We start from the raw sequence: 17,414 nt of genomic DNA on the forward strand, positions 1-17,414 counted from the left end.
AAAATAAAGAACAATATCCAAAATTGGCCAGAACACGGTAGGTGCTAGCAAGCATGTAAATTGATGCAATTTTTAAGACATTTAAAACTCAACATGCAGTAATGTTGACATATATTTTATGGCTTTTGGACGCTATTGTGTTTTCAATTTTTGTTTCTGATTATTCATTGCTAGTATAGAAAAATATAATTGATTTTTATGTGTTAGCCTTGTATTCTTGCTAAATTCACTTCTTAGTTCTAGGAGTTGTTTATTTTTGTTATTGATTCTTTGGGATTTTCTATGTAGATGATTATGTCTTCTGTGAGCAAGCATAGTTTTCTTTCTTTTTTTCCACTCGGTATATTTTTAAATTTTTCCTTTCCTTATTGCAATGGCTAGGACTTTAAGAATGCTGTTAAATAGAAATGGTGAGAGTAGACATTCTTGCCTTGTTCCTGATCTTAGGGAGAGAGCATTCTTTCACATAAAGTATGTTGTCAGGTGTAGGATTTTGTAGATGCCCTTTATCAAGTTGAAGAAGTTCCCTTCTATTTCAAGTTTTGCAAGAGCTGTTTTCTTCTTAAATTAAATGGCTGTTTAATTTTGTCAAATGTTTCTTGCATCAATTGATATGATCATGTGGTTTAACTTTTTAGATTGTTCATATGGTTTATTAAATGGATTGATTTTCAAATATTGAAACAGCTTTGCATTCTAGATTTAAATTCTCTTTTCATGTATTGCTGGATTTGGTTTACTAATAATTTGTTGCAGATTTTTGCATCTGCTGTTCATGAGGGATACTGGGCTGTGGTTTTCTTGAACTATCATCTGGAAGGCAATTTGTCCATTGTAACAAGTCTTAAAAAAGTGCCCAAGGATTCCACTTATAAGAATTTATCTTAAGGAAATAATCAGATGGCCCTGGATTTAAATATAAATGCATTTCCTTACCACTGCTTAGATTCAGTGGCTCTGTTTCCTAACCTGTAAAATAAGAATAAGAGGACATACCTCACAGAGTTGCATTAGATGAGACAGTTCACACACACTGCCCAACATCTGTAAGCTTTTAGTAAATGGTAGCTCTTGGTATTGTATTATACTATACTGTCCAGCCTCTGTAGTCTGTCCAAATGGAAGGGTATCATTTTTGCTCCCACATTGGCTCCCACTTTGAATCTCCTTATTTTGGTGGGTATGGGTCTCCTCATTTCTGATCCCTGTCTTATATTAGGTATGTTAGGCGTTGGGAATGCAAAAGCAAAAAAGATACGATCCCGGCCCGGGAAGCTGAATCTATTAGAGAGGCATTATAAAGGGGGGTCTGCCCACGGGCAGCGGGCCCTGGACGCGCATTCTGAGCATCTGTATCGGGAGATGGGGCAGTCACCGGAGCTAGGGGATCTGGAAAGAAGGCCGCAGGCTGTTCCCATAGCAACAGGACAGGCCAAGCTCTGGTGGACTCTCGAATCACCTCTGTCGCGTCCGAGGGTCCAGCAAAGGCCAGTGCGCTTCTCGGGTCCAGAGGCTTGCACAGCCTTGGCTGTAACTGAACTGGAGCTCCGCGCCTCTGATTGGCTCCGACAGCTAGGGGCGTGGCCTGACGTATACACCACTGGAGTTTTCCTCGCGGAGCGGAAGCCGACCTGGTCCGTCCCGGAAGTGCAAACTCGGAGGTCGTGCAGGTGGGGATTCCGCGGTCTCGGCGGCCTCTTTCAAGATGCCAGGAGCCGCGGACAAGGCCTCGGAGTTGTCCGAGAGGATTGAGAGTTTCGTGGAGGCCCTGAAGCGGGGCGGCGGGCGGCGCAGCTCTGAGGACATGGCTCGGGAGACCCTGGGGCTGCTGCGCCGGATCATCATGGACCACCGCTGGAGCAACGCAGGTAAGGCAGGCCTAGCTCCGTGGCGTCCCTCCCCACTTTCCGTTCTCCATTCCCGGCGGAGAGTCGCCCAGGCCTCCCGGAGCACTTGCTCTGCTCACCCTTTCTGCCTTGGACTTCAGGGGAGCTGATGGAGCTAATCCGCAGAGAAGGCCGGAGGATGACGGCCGCGCAGCCCTCCGAGACCACCGTGGGCAACATGGTGCGGAGAGTGCTCAGGATCATCCGGGAGGAGTATGGCAGGTCAGGCCCCTGTCCTGGGCTCCGGTTTGGATCCCGTGACGCTGTTGGCACGAGCCCCCTGGGAGCCTTTATTGGAGCTCAACAGGTCTTGTTGCCCATCACGGCGCCTTCTCACCTCCTGTGGTCTTGTTGCCTCCGCAGACTCCACGGACGCAGCGACGAGAGCGACCAGCAGGAGTCCCTACACAAACTCTTGACATCCGGAGGCCTAAGCGAGGATTTCAGCTCTCCTTATGCCCAACTCCAGTCCAACATCATTGAGGCAATTAATGAGCTGCTTGTGGAACTGGGTAAGAGTCCTGATCCCTAGGTGGGCGGGACCGGATGCAGAAAAATGAGGGGACAACAGAGTCCCTCGGCGTTGTTCATCAGCAGAGATGGGCATACCTAGTACTCTGGTTTCCAGAGGTTTCCCCTCCATCCTGATGAGGGAGGGTTGGAACAGGTGGTAGGACTAAGATAACAGGTGTAGGGCTCTACATTTCCTGACAGACCAAACCTTTGTAGATTGCAAATCCACTGTGGCAGAGACTCCACTAGGACAGGGCTTTCTTTTCTTTCTTCAAAAAAATTTTTTTGTAGTTGTTGTTAATCCTCATCTGAGGATATTTTTTCCATTTATTTTTAGAGAGAGTAGAAGGGAAAGAGAGACAGCGTGAAAAACATCAATGAGAGAGACACATTGATTGGTTGGTTGCCTCCTGCATGGGGCACAAGCCTGCAACCGAGGTATGTGCCCTTGACTGGAATCGAACCCACAATCCTTCAGTCCTCAGGCCAGTGCTCTAACCACTGAGAGAAACCAGCCAGGATGCTTTATTTTCATTTAAAGAAAATGGACTCTCTAAAACCATAGCTAGTAGATCCTCCTTCACTAAACTTCCTCTTGATTTTTATACCCACTCACACCACCTCCATTCCCCTTTTCTTTGTGAACCAGGAGACCTGCAGGTACTTATTGCAATCAGAGTTCTTCAGGGGAGGAAGAAGCTGGGTCTGTACACTGAGCTGCTGCTTCTAAATTCCTTCCCTATTTTTCTTCTGTAGCCTCCCTCTCAGATGGAGGTGTGGCCACCTTTGGGATGATGTTTTTTAAGGGGAAGTACTGTTTACCCCATTCTCAGCACTGTAGGATTTCCCAGAATGGATCATTTCTTGCCTGAAGTCATTGTCTTCAAAATCATTTGTAAGGGAGCTGGTGTCATGCCAGGGCAGGGAGCTAAGTTGATGATGAGGGGGCACTGCTGCAAAGGAGGGCAGGCTGAGGACTTGGGAGACAGAAGATCTCAGAGGAGCAGGGTTTTTAAGAAAATGTGACATTTCATATTAAGTTTGTAAACCCCCTGTTACCAGCACCAGCTAGGTGGGCAGTCTGTGTGATGGCCACACGTTCCCTTTGGTGCTCTGTCATGTCTGTCCATGTTGTGGCATGACGGTTTCATATTTTCCTTGTAAAACTGGCTGTTCTTGCAGAAGGGACAACGGAGAACATTGCAGCCCAGGCTCTGGAGCACATCCACTCTAATGAGGTGATCATGACCATTGGCTTCTCCCGAACAGTAGAGGCCTTCCTCAAAGAGGCTGCACGGAAGAGGAAATTCCATGTCATTGTGGCAGAGTGCGCTCCTTTCTGTCAGGTAGGGGGGACTGCGGGAGGTGCTAAGAAAAATGAAAACTGAGGAGAGAATAACGGAGTGATAGATGGGACCCATGCTAACTTTGAATTGATAAGCAAGACATTGAGAAGATCAGTAAAAGATTAAGGGAATTTTCAAGTTGTTCATTCTGTGAACATTCTTAAACATTGGTTTAAGAAAGTTGGGTGAACTGCTGGGTCCATCAAAAGATAAACATAGGTGTGTTTTTTAAGAATTCAAATAGGGTAAATTACCTTGAGGATGACCAAGTCTTGGTCTAACCTCACTTAATCCCTAGATAAAAATAGGTTTCAAGAAAGGAAATCTATAAGGAGGCAGAATGTTGTAAAATAATGAGCCAGAAGCTCTCATCAGCGATGCCTGATTATGCAAGCAAGTAGTATTTCCAGTTTTGGCACTGCTGTGGAGTATTAAACATTTATTAGCTTTCTCTGGGCTTCCTTGCAGCTTACCAAAGAATACCTACTACAGGCACAACAATGAGTTAATTATATGTTGAAAATTGTGTGTTGGATATGCTCAGTATTACAAATTATGCCCAGATCCAGTTACATTTGAGAGGTCTTTCACTCTCTCTCACTCTTTGTCCCAGCATCAATCAGCCTCTCTCTCCTTCTGCAGGGTCACGAAATGGCAGTCAATTTGTCTAAAGCAGGTATTGAGACAACTGTCATGACTGATGCCGCCATTTTTGCTGTGATGTCAAGAGTCAATAAGGTGGGTGTGTTTGGAGTTATGTTGAATTTATGAAGATTATACCTCTAAAATATTGATTTTTAGTTTCTTTTATAATACCCATGGGAAGAGGTTTTAGCACCTTTTTAAAAATATATTTTTTTTATTGATTTTATTTATTTCAGAGAGGAAGGGAGAGGGAGAGAGAGATAAAAACATCAATGATGAGAGAGAATCATTGATTGGCTGCCTCCTGCACACTCCACACTGGGGACCGAGCCCGCAACCTGGGCACATGTCCTGACTGGGAATCGAACCGTGACTTCCTGATCATAGGTCGACACTCAACCACTGAGCCACGGGCATTGAAAATACATACTTCAACTCTATTAACTGAATTATTTTCCCTTTGTCTATATCATTGGTCCTCATTTGGAATAGCCTCTCTTTGGTTAAAGCATTGAAAGAATGAAGTGGGACTACCCTAAGCAGGTTAGCTACTAGGGATCCAGTAGAGGGCTCCCCCCTTATGCTCAAAGAGCTTGGCGGTGGTAGATGGAAAATGAGAAAAGCTCCCCACTTCTCAGGAGGTGTGGCATATAGGTTTTTAGAGACAAGGCTAAAAGTAGATATTGCAGTTTCCTGTTCTGTACTTTGTTCACTTTTTCCTTGAGAACCCACTTTTAAGCTTGAACTGTGGTCCAAAGCCTAGAATCCTTTTCTTTCTATTCTATGTGACCCCTCAGGAGGCCAAGACTCAGGTCTGACAGTTAGGCTGTTGTGCCCAATCCTGTTAAGGCTTTATCCCTGGGATGGCTGACATTTTTTTTCAAATTTAATAATTCTTTATTGTTGAAAGTATTACATATGTCCCCCTTTTCCCCCCACTGACCGCGAGCCTACCTCCCCTCCCTCTTCCCCCACCCCCCCCCCAACCAGGCCCTCACCTCTCCATTGTCTGTGTCCATGGGCCATGCATATATGCATACAAGGTCCTTGGTTGATTACCTCCCACCCACCCAACCTCTCCCGCCTTCCATCCTGTCTCATTTTTCTTCCTGTCTCAAAGGTGATCATTGGCACGAAGACCATCCTGGCAAATGGTGCCCTGAGAGCTGTAACAGGAACTCATACTCTAGCATTGGCAGCAAAACACCATTCCACCCCACTCATCGTCTGTGCCCCTATGTTCAAGCTTTCCCCACAGGTATGTCTGTCTGCCTTTAACAGAGATAAGGAAGCCAAAGGGTACGCTTGATCTCTGGGCCTTCAACCTACTCTAGGACTTCTCTTATCTGCATTCTCTCGATGGATTAGATCCAGTGGAGGCTGGAAAAAGCCACATGAGTCTTGATCCAGGAAAAACAGTTGATATTTATAACCTGTCAGCTTTAAGAAGTCAAAATTGGAAGGTCAGGACGATACATAGTTGGGGAAGGCCCACTGTTTACATTGCCACCACTCCTCATCACCCTGACCACTTCTCAGAATGCCAAGCAAGTTAAAACTAGGAACATACAATTTGTTTTATTTGTCATAGTTCCAGGGACTGTCCTCTGAAGCCTGAATATGAGTTACTAACTGAAGAGTCATTTCATTAGTGATAAAACTATTTGCTTTGAAAATGTCAATCTATTTATAGGTCTCTATATTTTTGAGGTATAATTTACATAACATGTAATTAACCATTTTAAAATGTTCAGTAGCATTTACTACATTCACAGCATTGTGCATCTACCACTCTGTAGTTTCAAAACTTTTTCTACATCCCAGGAAAACACTCTGTACCCATTAAGTAATCATTCCCTTTTCTCCCCTGGCCTCATCTCCTAGTAATCACTAATCTGCTTTCTGTCTCTGTGGGGTTGCCTGTTTTGTTTGTATGGGGGTTTTTTTTGTTTGTTTGTTTGTTTTAAAATATGTTTTTATTGATTTGAGAGAGAGAGAGAGAGAGGAACAGAGAGAGATCAGAACATTGATGAGAGAGAAACATCCATCGGCTGCTTCCTGCATAACCCCTACTGGGGATCAAGTCCCAAACCCATTGAACCAGTGACCTCTTGGTGCATGGGTTGACTCTCAACTACTGAGCCAGGCCTATTTTGGATATTTTATATGAAAAGAATACAATAAGGGCCCTTTCGCTTAGCATAATGTTTTCTAAGTTCATCTGAGTTATAGCACAGTACTTGGTTTCTTTTTATGACTGAATAATATTCCAGTGTATGGATATACCACAGTTTATCTGTTCATCTCTTGATTGGCATTTGGGTTATTTCTACCTTTTGGCTTTTGTGAATAATGTTGCTATTAGCATATGTGTACAGGTTTCTGTGTGAACATATATTTTTTTAATACCTAGAAATAGAATTGCTGGGTCTTTTTTTAAAAAAATTTTTTTCTTTTCCAGTTCCCCAATGAAGAAGATTCATTTAATAAGTTTGTGGCTCCTGAAGAAGTTCTGCCCTTCACAGAAGGTAAAAAAGTGTGTGTGTGTGTGTGTGTGTGTTTGGAATTTTGGTTTTGGTTTCGGTGGTCAGTGGAATTTAATGCTACCAGGTTGTGCTTTTTATCATACTTATTGTAGGGACTGTTCTCTTCAGCACCTTAGAGTGCCTGGAGACCTGATCTAGTTTAGGTGAGTTATTGGGACTCTGGTGGGTTGGATCACCCAGCACTGACTGGGTTCGGCTTTGCATGTTGTTTGAGACACAGGCAACAACCCAGTGGGAAATGTACTTGTTTTCGGTTGCTGTCAGAAGTCATTTTGGTGATGTGGCTGCCAAAGGAAGCGGGCTCTGAAATGTTCTGACTTACACAACTTGCCTATAACTTGGATAATACCCTTTGTGTGTTGGGGTCCTTTCTCTGACTTCTGAGGCAGCAGCTGTGTTCAATGAGCCTCATCAAGTTAACATGGCCTTAAACAAAGGAGCAAAGCATAGTATTTGGGGTGCTAATTCTTCTTGGAAATTGAATAACTTCATCCATTTATTTAAATATTCATTCTTTCAGAAATATTTACATCTATTGAGCACCAACTATATACCTGGCACTATTCTAGGCACTAGGGACATGACAATGACCAATACAGATAGGCCCTGCTCCCACAGGGCTTACATTCTGTTGCAGCAGATGGACAATGAAATGTCAGGTCATGGGATGCTTTCGAGAAAAAAACTAATGATGAGATAGAAAGTGGCTAGGAGACTACCTTAGATTGGAGAAGTGTCTTAATGAGATGACATTTCAGCTGAGTTCTGAATGCGTAGAGCCTCACGTGAAGGTCAAGGGGAGAGTTTTCCAGGCATTGGTGCAAAGGGACTGAGTTAGGTACATGTTTAGCCATTTGGGGGGAAAGTGGCCATATGACTGGAGAGGCATGAGCAAGAGCTAGACTGGTATGATTTGTAATTAGTGTAGTGTGGTGGGATCTTGAAGGTTGCAATCCCAAGTTTGAATTCTATTCTAAGGGCTAAAGAAAAGCATTGGATAGTTTTAAACAGGGATTATGATCTGAAGTCATCTGTTCTGGTTTGCATTTGTCGCAGCTTCCCTTCCTTGGGGTAGCAAGTATGCCTGCATTATTGAGCCTAGAATCTATATGCTACTAAACCACTAGAGCAGGATCCTCAATTTTATCTTTATAACCTGTGATTGCCTTTCAGGGGACATTCTGGAGAAAGTCAGCGTTCATTGCCCTGTGTTTGACTATGTTCCCCCAGAGCTCATTACCCTCTTTATCTCCAACATTGGTGGGAACGCACCTTCCTACATCTACCGCCTGATGAGTGAACTGTACCATCCTGATGATCATGTCCTATGACACCACTCGTCCTAAGCAGAAACTGCTTAGCAAACACAGAATGGAGACTTCAGTGCCACTGCTGAAATGTATTTTCCTTGTATTGGGGGAGTGAACTGGAGTCAACCTAAAAAAATGGATACCATTGCGTACCTTTTTAGTCACCCTATAACAAGGATGCACATCCAGAGGGGAGAGAGAGAGAGAGAGAGAGAGAGAGAGAGAGAGAGAGAGAGAGAGTGTGTGTGTGTGTGTGTGTGTGTGTGTGTGTGTGTTTGCGTGTTTGCCTTTCAGGTCTTAACAGAGCAGCAGGGCTTAACCTATTGTTTTTGGAGCTTCTTAGTGACCTGGGGTGTCTGTTTCAGGAACTTAAACTTTCTGGTTCGGTGGTGTGTTAAACATAACACTGAACAGCTTGCTGGGATACAGGTTTTTGCTCAGAATGGCTACCACACCTTTTCGTGGGCTGTGCCAATAAAAGCTGCTCGAAGGTTCCTGACTTGGTTTATTTATTGTTCTGCTCTGATTGAAATGCCTGAAACAGCAGCAGCAGAGCCTTTTCGTGTTTCCATAGAGGGCTGTAATTAGGAACAGTCTAAAACAGAGAAGTACAAATGAAGTATTTACAGTTTCCTTTATAATTTACTGGAAATGGTCCCAAACAACTTGTTAGTAATCTAAGAGTGTGGTTCCAAAACCTCTCTGATCATTAGAACCATCTGGGAGCTTAAAAAAACAAACATTCTTGGGCTCCATCCCAGACCCACTACATCTGATCTCCAGGGTGGCACCTGGGAATCTGTTTAAAGCTCCCTAGAAAAGGACTCCCTCATGTACTGTTAATAGGATTGTAAATTGGTACAGTCTTTTCTAGGGCAGTTTTGAATCTGTACTTCTAGAATTATTTGTACAAGCGCACAAAGGTATAGACGACACTGTCTATTTTAGCAGCTGTATTATAGCTTAAGGGTTCAGCAATAACATTTTGTATTCTGTTAGTTAAAAGCAAGAAAGGTTTTAAAATAATGACATACCATGGAAGATTATATATCCACTGCATTAGAGGTTTCAAAAGGGTGACTTGAGGGCAGTGTCTGGATTGAAGACATTTTGGCTGGTTCACCCAGTATTTAATTTGAATTCGTTATCAATACTTAAATATCTGGAGATTGCACATTAAACAAATTTAATTTCTTGCTTCTTTTGAGAACTCAGAAGGTCTGGCGATTCTGAATCCACATTCCCAAGAGGCAGCAGTTGGCTAGAGTTGGGTAGCTTCTCATTTCATTAAATGGAAAACCTCCAGTTTTCTGCAGTTCTTCCCTGCTCCATTTAACTTATTTATGTTATCTGCCTAACCCCTGTAAGGCATTTGATATATGAGCCTTGTGTTAATGAATGGCATAGATTTGTAAGAAAGTCCATTTTATATTGTTAAAAACAAGATGGGAAACAAAGCAAGCTGCAGAGCAACATGCTTAATATGATCCTTCATTAAAACAAAACATGTAGCCCTAACTGGTTTGGATCAGTGGATAGAGCCGTCGGCCTGCGGACTGAAGGGTCCCAGGTTCGATTCCAGTCAAGGGCATGTACCTGGGTTGCAGGCATATCCCCAGTAAGGGGGTGTGCAGGAGGCAGCTGATCGACGTTTCTCTCTCATCTGATGTTTCTAACTCTCTATCCCTCCCTCTTCCTCTCTGTAAAAAATCAATAAAATATATTTAAAAAAACAAAACATGTATTTGCATAGGATAAAAGTCAGAATAACACCAAACATTGGCAAGCAGGAAGACATCTAATTTTTTTTAGTATGCTTATATATTGTTTCCATATTTTATGTGTACTACTTTAGTAATTACATCTTTTAAAAAGTCTCCCCAGGTTATCCAGGTGATCTGTGTGTTTGGGAAGCAGAAGTCCAAGGCAGATTTGAGTGTGCAGGGAAACCCCCTGGAATGCTTGTCTCAGAGGCTGGCCTCCTGCCTCTAGGCGGTGGGGTGGAAAGAGCAGCAGGAGTCTGCACGTTTAACAAGCACCCCACGGGACTTTTAACAGGGGATTTGATAACCACACTTGGGTAAACATTGGCCAGAGGCACTCTACTCTTTTGATATCTACTTAGCTCTTTGCCTTGGGGCACTTGCCTTCCCTGAGGGAGGAAAAAAAGCAAGATCTGGAGAGTCAGTCTAAAAGACTGACCTAAAAGTGCTATGACTCACAAGAGCCTGACTCACTCAGGCCTCAGTCTATCAATTATTTCTCACAGCATCTAAGACCCCAGCTTTCTCAGTGAAGTGGTTTATAGCTGCCAATTACGAGCAATCGTCTCCTCAGAAGGCACTAATTCTAACAGCAATTCACTTGGATATAATTGTGTGGTCTGGAGTAAGAGCCGCAGTGAGTCAAGGAACTTAAATGTTTCTGGCTCCAAAAATGCTTTATGATACTTGTTCTTTGTGCATCTTAGTCTCCCGGTTAAAATTAGCACCAACATCCTTCTCAGGCATAACTGGGATGGATGAAGGTTACAGGGGTAGAGGTTCTCTTTTCGGTCAGCTTTTCAGTGCCTAGAACATAACTGCATAAATGAATATTCTTTAGACTTCAAGTAAGTCCCACAAAGCTATTTATATGTCTCATTTTTTTCTCTTTTCCGCACTCCCTCTTCCTACTTGAGGAAGAGTAAATATTGGAAAGGGAGACTGATCTGAACAGGAAGAAACAGGAGTTTCACATTGACTTACTACCTGTCAGCCTTGTGCCCACCTTACTCCCCACCTTCGCAGTAAGAACCCAGAAACTCATTAAAAAACAAAAAACAAAACTGTTTTAGCTTAGAGAGAAATAATAGAAAGGATGCCAAGCATGTGAAAGGTTTCCTGACTATGCTAAATAAACCAAGTTAGATAACTTACTCAATACAGTTTGTAAAGACACTTTTTCCCACGGTTTGTATCTTCCAATTTGGGCGGAGGGCAGGAAAGGCACAATTCTTGGAACTCAAATAAGGAACAGAAATTCCTAATTTAGCCTCAAAAAAGAAGTCTCTGAAAAATACTCTACCAAGAAAAACTTAAGTGTAAAGTGATACCTCAAAGAAATAAATGCCAGTACCCATAGGATCATAAGTTTCACAGATGTGCTTCAAACCCATTTCTCAAAGCAATCTGTTGCATCAGTGTGTGGGTTAATGAAGGCTGCTAGTCACACCGTTTTGTCGTTGAGCTATGTGGCTCTATAATACCACATATGTAAAACTCAGTACAGCAGAACTGCTTTGCCTTTATAAAGATGGGGCCAGATGGTGATGTAATTATTGTAAAGGCCCCATATTATCCACCTGTCCTCACAAAAACTCCCTCTGCAGACATGCACCTAGTTCACATAAAGGAGCTATTTTGAAATGTGCCTTGGAAGTGTTTTATATCTGGCCTGCTCTGCTTTGCTTTGAATTATTCTTTCATTCACCAAACAGCTGTTCCAGGGTATTGTGCAATGGCTAAGCAATTATTATTAATAAAGAGCTATAGTCTTAAGCTTTCAGTCTTCACACCACTCTCACAGTGCAGGGCAGCATTTGAGCCTAACCACACTTGAAATGATGATTGCTTGATGTTTATATTAAACTAAAGGCCCAGTGCACGAAATTCTTGCACTGGAGCGGGGGGGGGGGGGGGGGGGTCCCTCAGTCCAGCCTGTGCCCTCGCGCAGTCTGGGGGCACTCGGGATGTCTGAAACATTTGATAAAGTTCAGGCAACCCCATCAAAGCCCGTGGGAATCTGAGTGTCTTACATATTGGAATCTATGGAGCCAGGAAGCTAGTGACTCAAGTAGCAGTCTGAAGAAGCTAGATTTGGCAAGGCCATGAAGGCAGGAGAGGCTCCCACCACTGCCACTGTGCTTGCCAGCTCTGAGCCCGGCTTCTGGCTGAGCGGTGCTCCCCATGGGAATGCACTAACCACCGGGGGAAGCTCCTGCATTGAGCGTCTGCCCCCTGGTGGTCAGTGTGCATCATAGCGACTGGTCCTTCTGCCATTTGGTTGATTTGCATATTAGCCTTTTATTATATAGGAGGATACTGTGTGGAAGAGAAGGAGCCTTTCAGTAGTGGTTTTTGTTTTTTTCAGGCATGTTACATTTAGAATTAAGACCTGCCTAGAAAAAACTTGATAAGATTCCTGAAATTCATAATCTATATGTTAAATTCTGCAATTTACTACTACAAAAGAGAGGTGATGAGCTACCTTGAATAATGATAAACTAATAACAGTAGCTAACTCCACACCACTTTTTTGTGGGACCATCATTACTTGCTTTTGAAGGGAACAAGAGCACTTGTTTAGTCAGGCAAGTTGTGTGGGCAGAGTCAGGCCAAATCTAGCTTCTTCAGACTGCTACTTGAGTCACTAGCTTCCTGGCTCCATAGATTCCAATATGTAAGACACTCAGATTCCCACGGGTTTGATGGGGTTGCCTGAACTTTATCAAATATTTCTGAGTGCTCTTTGACAAATGGGCATGCGTTGAAAATGCCCAAGCGTTTGAAAAATACCAAGCCATAGGATAACCCCTTCTTTCTTTATACCCTCCACAATTTCTGATGCAATACATTTAGGAGGGACTCAGGAGTTACTGAAAGATGAATAAAGGAATTAATGGAGGGATTGAAGGAAGAGATTATTTGGTACACATTATCCAGATTTTTGGTTTCCCAGACTTCTTTTCCTCTCTTCTGAGCTCATCTTTTTGCCATCTCACTGTTAATGAGCAGCTTCAGCTCAGGGAGGGTGAAAATAGGACATACAGTGGCAAACATGCCAGTCAGTTCTCATTGTTAACCTGCTTTTGTAAAGAGTTTTGATGGAACGGGGTGGGACTTCAGGTGGGAGCAGGGAGAAAGTTCTTTGTGCCAGAAAATGCCATTCCCTTCTCTCAGATGTGCTGTTACCGGTGAAGCGTCAGCTGAGCTTGGCTGTCAGTGCTCTCTAGGAACTGACTGGCTGCATCTGTTCTCACTTGGCAGGACTTCCTCAGCCCCCTACACATCTCTAGAACTTGGCCCCCTCCTTGGCCCTGTTCTGGTTGACTTGTTTTTTTCCCTCTGTTAGACTCAGATCCCAGCTGTTCATTTGTTCTGACCCTTTGCCTTGCTCCAAAGTCTGATTGCTAAGACCTCTCCATTGTCAACTACTTGTGGAGTTCCAGATGCCCAGCTACATTCAGAACCTTGCCCTAGCCCTCTCCTCAGTCTCTCCCCTTCCTTTTAGCCTACACACTAAGCTTTCTGAGACCTCTCCTATTGCCCGCTTTAGCCTCAATTCTGACAGATTCTTATCTCAATAATCAAGATACAGCTGGTAACTCGATGATCTCTAAACCTAGAAGTTACCATATTCTATCATCAGTTTCCTTGCCTTTCTCCCTGACTACAGCTACTAGTTATATACGTTTCTTAGTTATGTACCTTTATTTCTCAATAAAAATTTGAAAGATATTACCAAAAATAGGAACTCTCAAGAACAACTTCACTGCCCATCTCATCTCTCAGGTTTTACTCTGAAGTTAATGAAGCCTCCACCAACCAGAATCTAATAAAAATGAACTACTAAATTTCAAACTGATAAATCACTAATAAATTAAAAATACATAGAGCAGGATATGGAGGTAATAATGGGAAGGAGTGTATAATGTAAAGTCACACAGCCCTGGGTCTGAATTCCGGCTCTCTTAGGTAGGTCCTCAGCAAACTAGTTAACATCTCTGAGCCTTAGTAGCTCACTGTAAAAAAGAGATACTCGCTTCCAAAGAGGACTGTTGTAAGGACTGAAATAATGTATACATGGTAGCTATTCTTTTTACTGGAGCTAGAAAACTTGGTTACCGCTCTCAGCTTTACTTACTAGCTGTGTGATCTTAGATAATATCACTTAATATTTTTCAGCTTTACCCCCCCTCTGTAAAATGGGGAGAATAATACACCTTATCTCATAGGTTACCAGGAAATTCAAATAAGATAGCAAAGGTATATAAAAATTATTTTGTAAACCTTAAAAATGATGAAAAAGATGTTGCAATGAGAATTTCAATTTTTTGTATTTCCTGACCAGCCTGCTCAAATTGGCCTTTGTATCAATGGAATAATTCCATTGATAAATTGGAAAATTTAAATGTATCTTTACTCTTATGGCACTTGAGTTAAAAACAAACCAGAACAGAACCCTAATAGGCAATAATCAAAGTAATGTTAGATATTTTTGGCTAATAGGTTGGTTTTATGCTGATACATGCTACTGAGTTTATAAATTATTAAAATAGGATAATGCCCTAACCGGTTTGGCTCAGTGGATAGTGTGTCAGCCTGTGAACTCAGGGGTCCTGGGTTCGATTCCGGTCAAGGGCATGTACCTTGGTTGTGGGCACATCCCCAGTAGGGGGTGTGCAGGAGGCAGCTGATTGATGTTTCTCTCTCATCGATGTTTCTAACTCTCTCCCTCTCCCTTCCTCTCTGTAAAAGAATCAATAAAATATATTTTAAATAAATAAATAAATAAAAATAAAATAAAATAGGATAATTATCTCTTACATTGATTGATCCAGGCTAGCTAGAAAAATTGGTTACATAATTTATGGAGAACTTTTTCGAATCCTCTCTTAATTTCCAGTAAACAGTGGTTTGGGATTATAGCAAAACCTTTTGAAATTGCACCCCATTGTCCTTATATAAGAGGTATTGTAACATTTTTTTAAATCCTACACATTGGTCTGATCTGAAAAGATTTCAAAACTCCCAAGACAGTTGGCCTCCATGTAGCTCTGGAGAGTGGAGACAGAGGTCCAGAGGCCAGGGCACCCCCGCTGGGCCTGGAGGCAGAGCCCCTGACAGCCTTGCAAATCCCCCTGAAAGCACCCTCCTTTCTGCGGTCCTCTCTCCCAGCTATGAAACCGTCTATGGGTATTTAGAAGAATAAAGACCATTTCCAGACAGTGGTGCCTATTCTTCAGAGTCCCAATTATGTAATTCTACAAGGATCCCCCTGAAAACCAGTGAAGGCTTTCCGTGAGCCTTCGCTGAGGCACACACTAATGAATGCAATACTTCATTGCTCCTGTAAGATTCACTGCAGGGCTATTGGCAAACAAACTTTTCTTCCATGAGCACTAGTTTGTTTCCTGTATTTAAAAAGGAGGAAAATAATTCCACTGATACAAAGGCCAATTTGAGCAGGCTGGTCAGGAAATAAAAAAGTGGAAATTTTCATTGCATCATCTTTTTCATTGTATAACATCCCAGTTGCAATAAACATTGCCAGCTGTTTCTTTTGCCTTTTTCCCTGCTATAGGACTTTAGTCTATTGAGTCTTATTAACCAGAAATCAAGTCATCTAAATAGGTGGGGGAAATACAAGTTAAAAGTGGCATAACAAGCATTTGCAGAAAAATCCCAAATGAAATTATGAGGCAATTAGATACACATATTGTAATAAAACCAAGATATAATTTGAAAGGGAACAAAAGAACCCTGACTCCTGAAAAAATGTAGAGAACACACCTGGTTAGGTTGAAAGAGTAAATGCTGCATTTTGATATGAAAATTGCTTTCACATAGATACTTTATAAAGTACAAAACCTATTTTAAAAAAAGTTCATAGTACTTTCATCATTTTACTACTCTGGAATATGAACAACATTACTCTGAATTTTTTAAAGTGACAATAAAACAAAAAATGAAGAAAAGAACTTTAATTTCTCTATTCTATCCTTATTCTTATTTCTCTTATCAATAGTTTTTATCCCTAAAATAATCTAACTATAGGTCTGATGGAAGACTACAGAGAGCGGTTTTATTGAGGGTAGAGAAACTCTTTAAGTCTGAGATTTAGAATGTAAAGCAGCAGCAGAGGGAAGTGAAGGGAGGGGAAAGCTAGAGCATGGCCCTGGGCAGTCTAGGGGGTGGACTTGATTCCTGGGAGTTCAGCATTAGGTAAATTAACATCAATGCAAATTATGAGGCTGGAAAAAATTGCAAAACAAACTAAAACCCACATCCCAAGAAAACCATAAACAAACCAACCAATCAGACAATCATTAAATTTTATCCCTAAATAAGTTACAAAAAGTAGATATTATAGGGCATCCTCCTGTGTCCATGGATGCAAATGAATGAAGTGTCTTTAGGCTTGAATTCCATCTGACTACTCAACTAGAGGGATCATCGGCTCAAGGAAGACTGACATGTTGCTCGGGTGCACTGGGCTGCTTCGGTCAAGACTGCTGGTACCTGTTGTTTATGCTCTCTGCTCAGAGGCATATAGTTAGCATCCCTTTTGGTTCCTTATAGATCAGTAATTCTGTTCTCATAGTGGCTCACAAGGAGGCATGGATACCTGCAGGCTTTGCCTTGTATCACATCCTTCTTTTCTAAAGAGACGCCAGGCCTGGGCCATTTTGCGAAGTTTTGCAAGATTGGGTTTAATCTATGGGAAGAAAGAAAGTAATTCCAATTACCAGTAGGAAAAGCCATATGGCATATAAGTATTTCCTAATTATCACTATTCAAATTTGTTTAGATTTCTAATTTCTGGGTTCAGAGAGAGTATAGATTTCCTAAGATAAGTGGGACTGAAAACTTTAAGTCTAGATCCCCATCTCTTCAGGAATAAGGACAAAACTTTTTTTCATTTTTTTCACTGTCATGTAAAGCAAAAAGGGTGTGTGTGTGTGTTTGTAATAGGTTTTTATTGATTTCAGAGAGGAGGGGAGAGGGAGAGATAGAAACATCAATGGTGAGAGAGAACTATTGATTGGCTGTCTTCCGCACGCCCCCTCCTGGGTATCAAGCCCACACCTGGGCATGTGCCTTGACCAGGAATCGAATTGTGACCTCCTGATTCTAGGTTGACACTCAACCACTGAGCCACACCGGCCAGGTACAAAAGAAGTTTTTAATAGAGTAAAATCTACTGGATTAGTCAGAAAACATCAATACCTGAAAACTCCATACAAGAAAAGACTTTATAGCCCTTAGCAGGAAAGGTAAGCAAAAGAAAAGATTTAGGCCCCGGCCAAGTGGCTCAGTTGGTTGGAGCATCATCCCCCATATGCCAAAAGGTTTCAGATCCAATTCCCAGTCAGGGCACATGCCTAGGTTGTGAGTTCGATCCCTG

The 17,414-nt window shown here is 42.3% G+C and overlaps 2 protein-coding genes across 5 annotated transcripts in view; one reads left to right on the forward strand and one right to left on the reverse strand.

Annotated features, from left to right (window-relative positions):
• The first annotated feature begins 1,618 nt into the window (after positions 1 to 1,618).
• Positions 1,619 to 8,547, forward strand: EIF2B2 (eukaryotic translation initiation factor 2B subunit beta). Its single transcript, XM_079769928.1, has 8 exons — positions 1,619 to 1,868; positions 1,988 to 2,108; positions 2,250 to 2,398; positions 3,582 to 3,745; positions 4,388 to 4,483; positions 5,511 to 5,648; positions 6,852 to 6,918; positions 8,110 to 8,547. The coding sequence occupies exons 1-8, from the start codon at positions 1,706 to 1,708 to the stop codon at positions 8,265 to 8,267; spliced, it is 1,056 nt and encodes a 351-aa protein (XP_079626054.1). The 5' UTR covers positions 1,619 to 1,705; the 3' UTR covers positions 8,268 to 8,547.
• A 7,777-nt stretch (positions 8,548 to 16,324) lies between these two features.
• LOC307098821 (acylphosphatase-1) overlaps positions 16,325 to 17,414 on the reverse strand; it is a 41,679-nt gene continuing 40,589 nt past the window's right edge. For all 4 annotated transcript variants that reach the window (XM_079769921.1, XM_079769923.1, XM_079769920.1 and 1 more), the window contains one exon: positions 16,325 to 16,724. In XM_079769921.1, the coding sequence (XP_079626047.1) occupies positions 16,605 to 16,724 (120 nt within the window). In that variant the 3' untranslated portion in view covers positions 16,325 to 16,604. The remainder of the gene's footprint in view (positions 16,725 to 17,414) is intronic.

Source organism: Cnephaeus nilssonii, assembly GCF_951640355.1.
Source record: "Cnephaeus nilssonii genome assembly, chromosome: 4".
Classification (NCBI taxonomy): Eukaryota; Metazoa; Chordata; class Mammalia; order Chiroptera; family Vespertilionidae; genus Cnephaeus; species Cnephaeus nilssonii.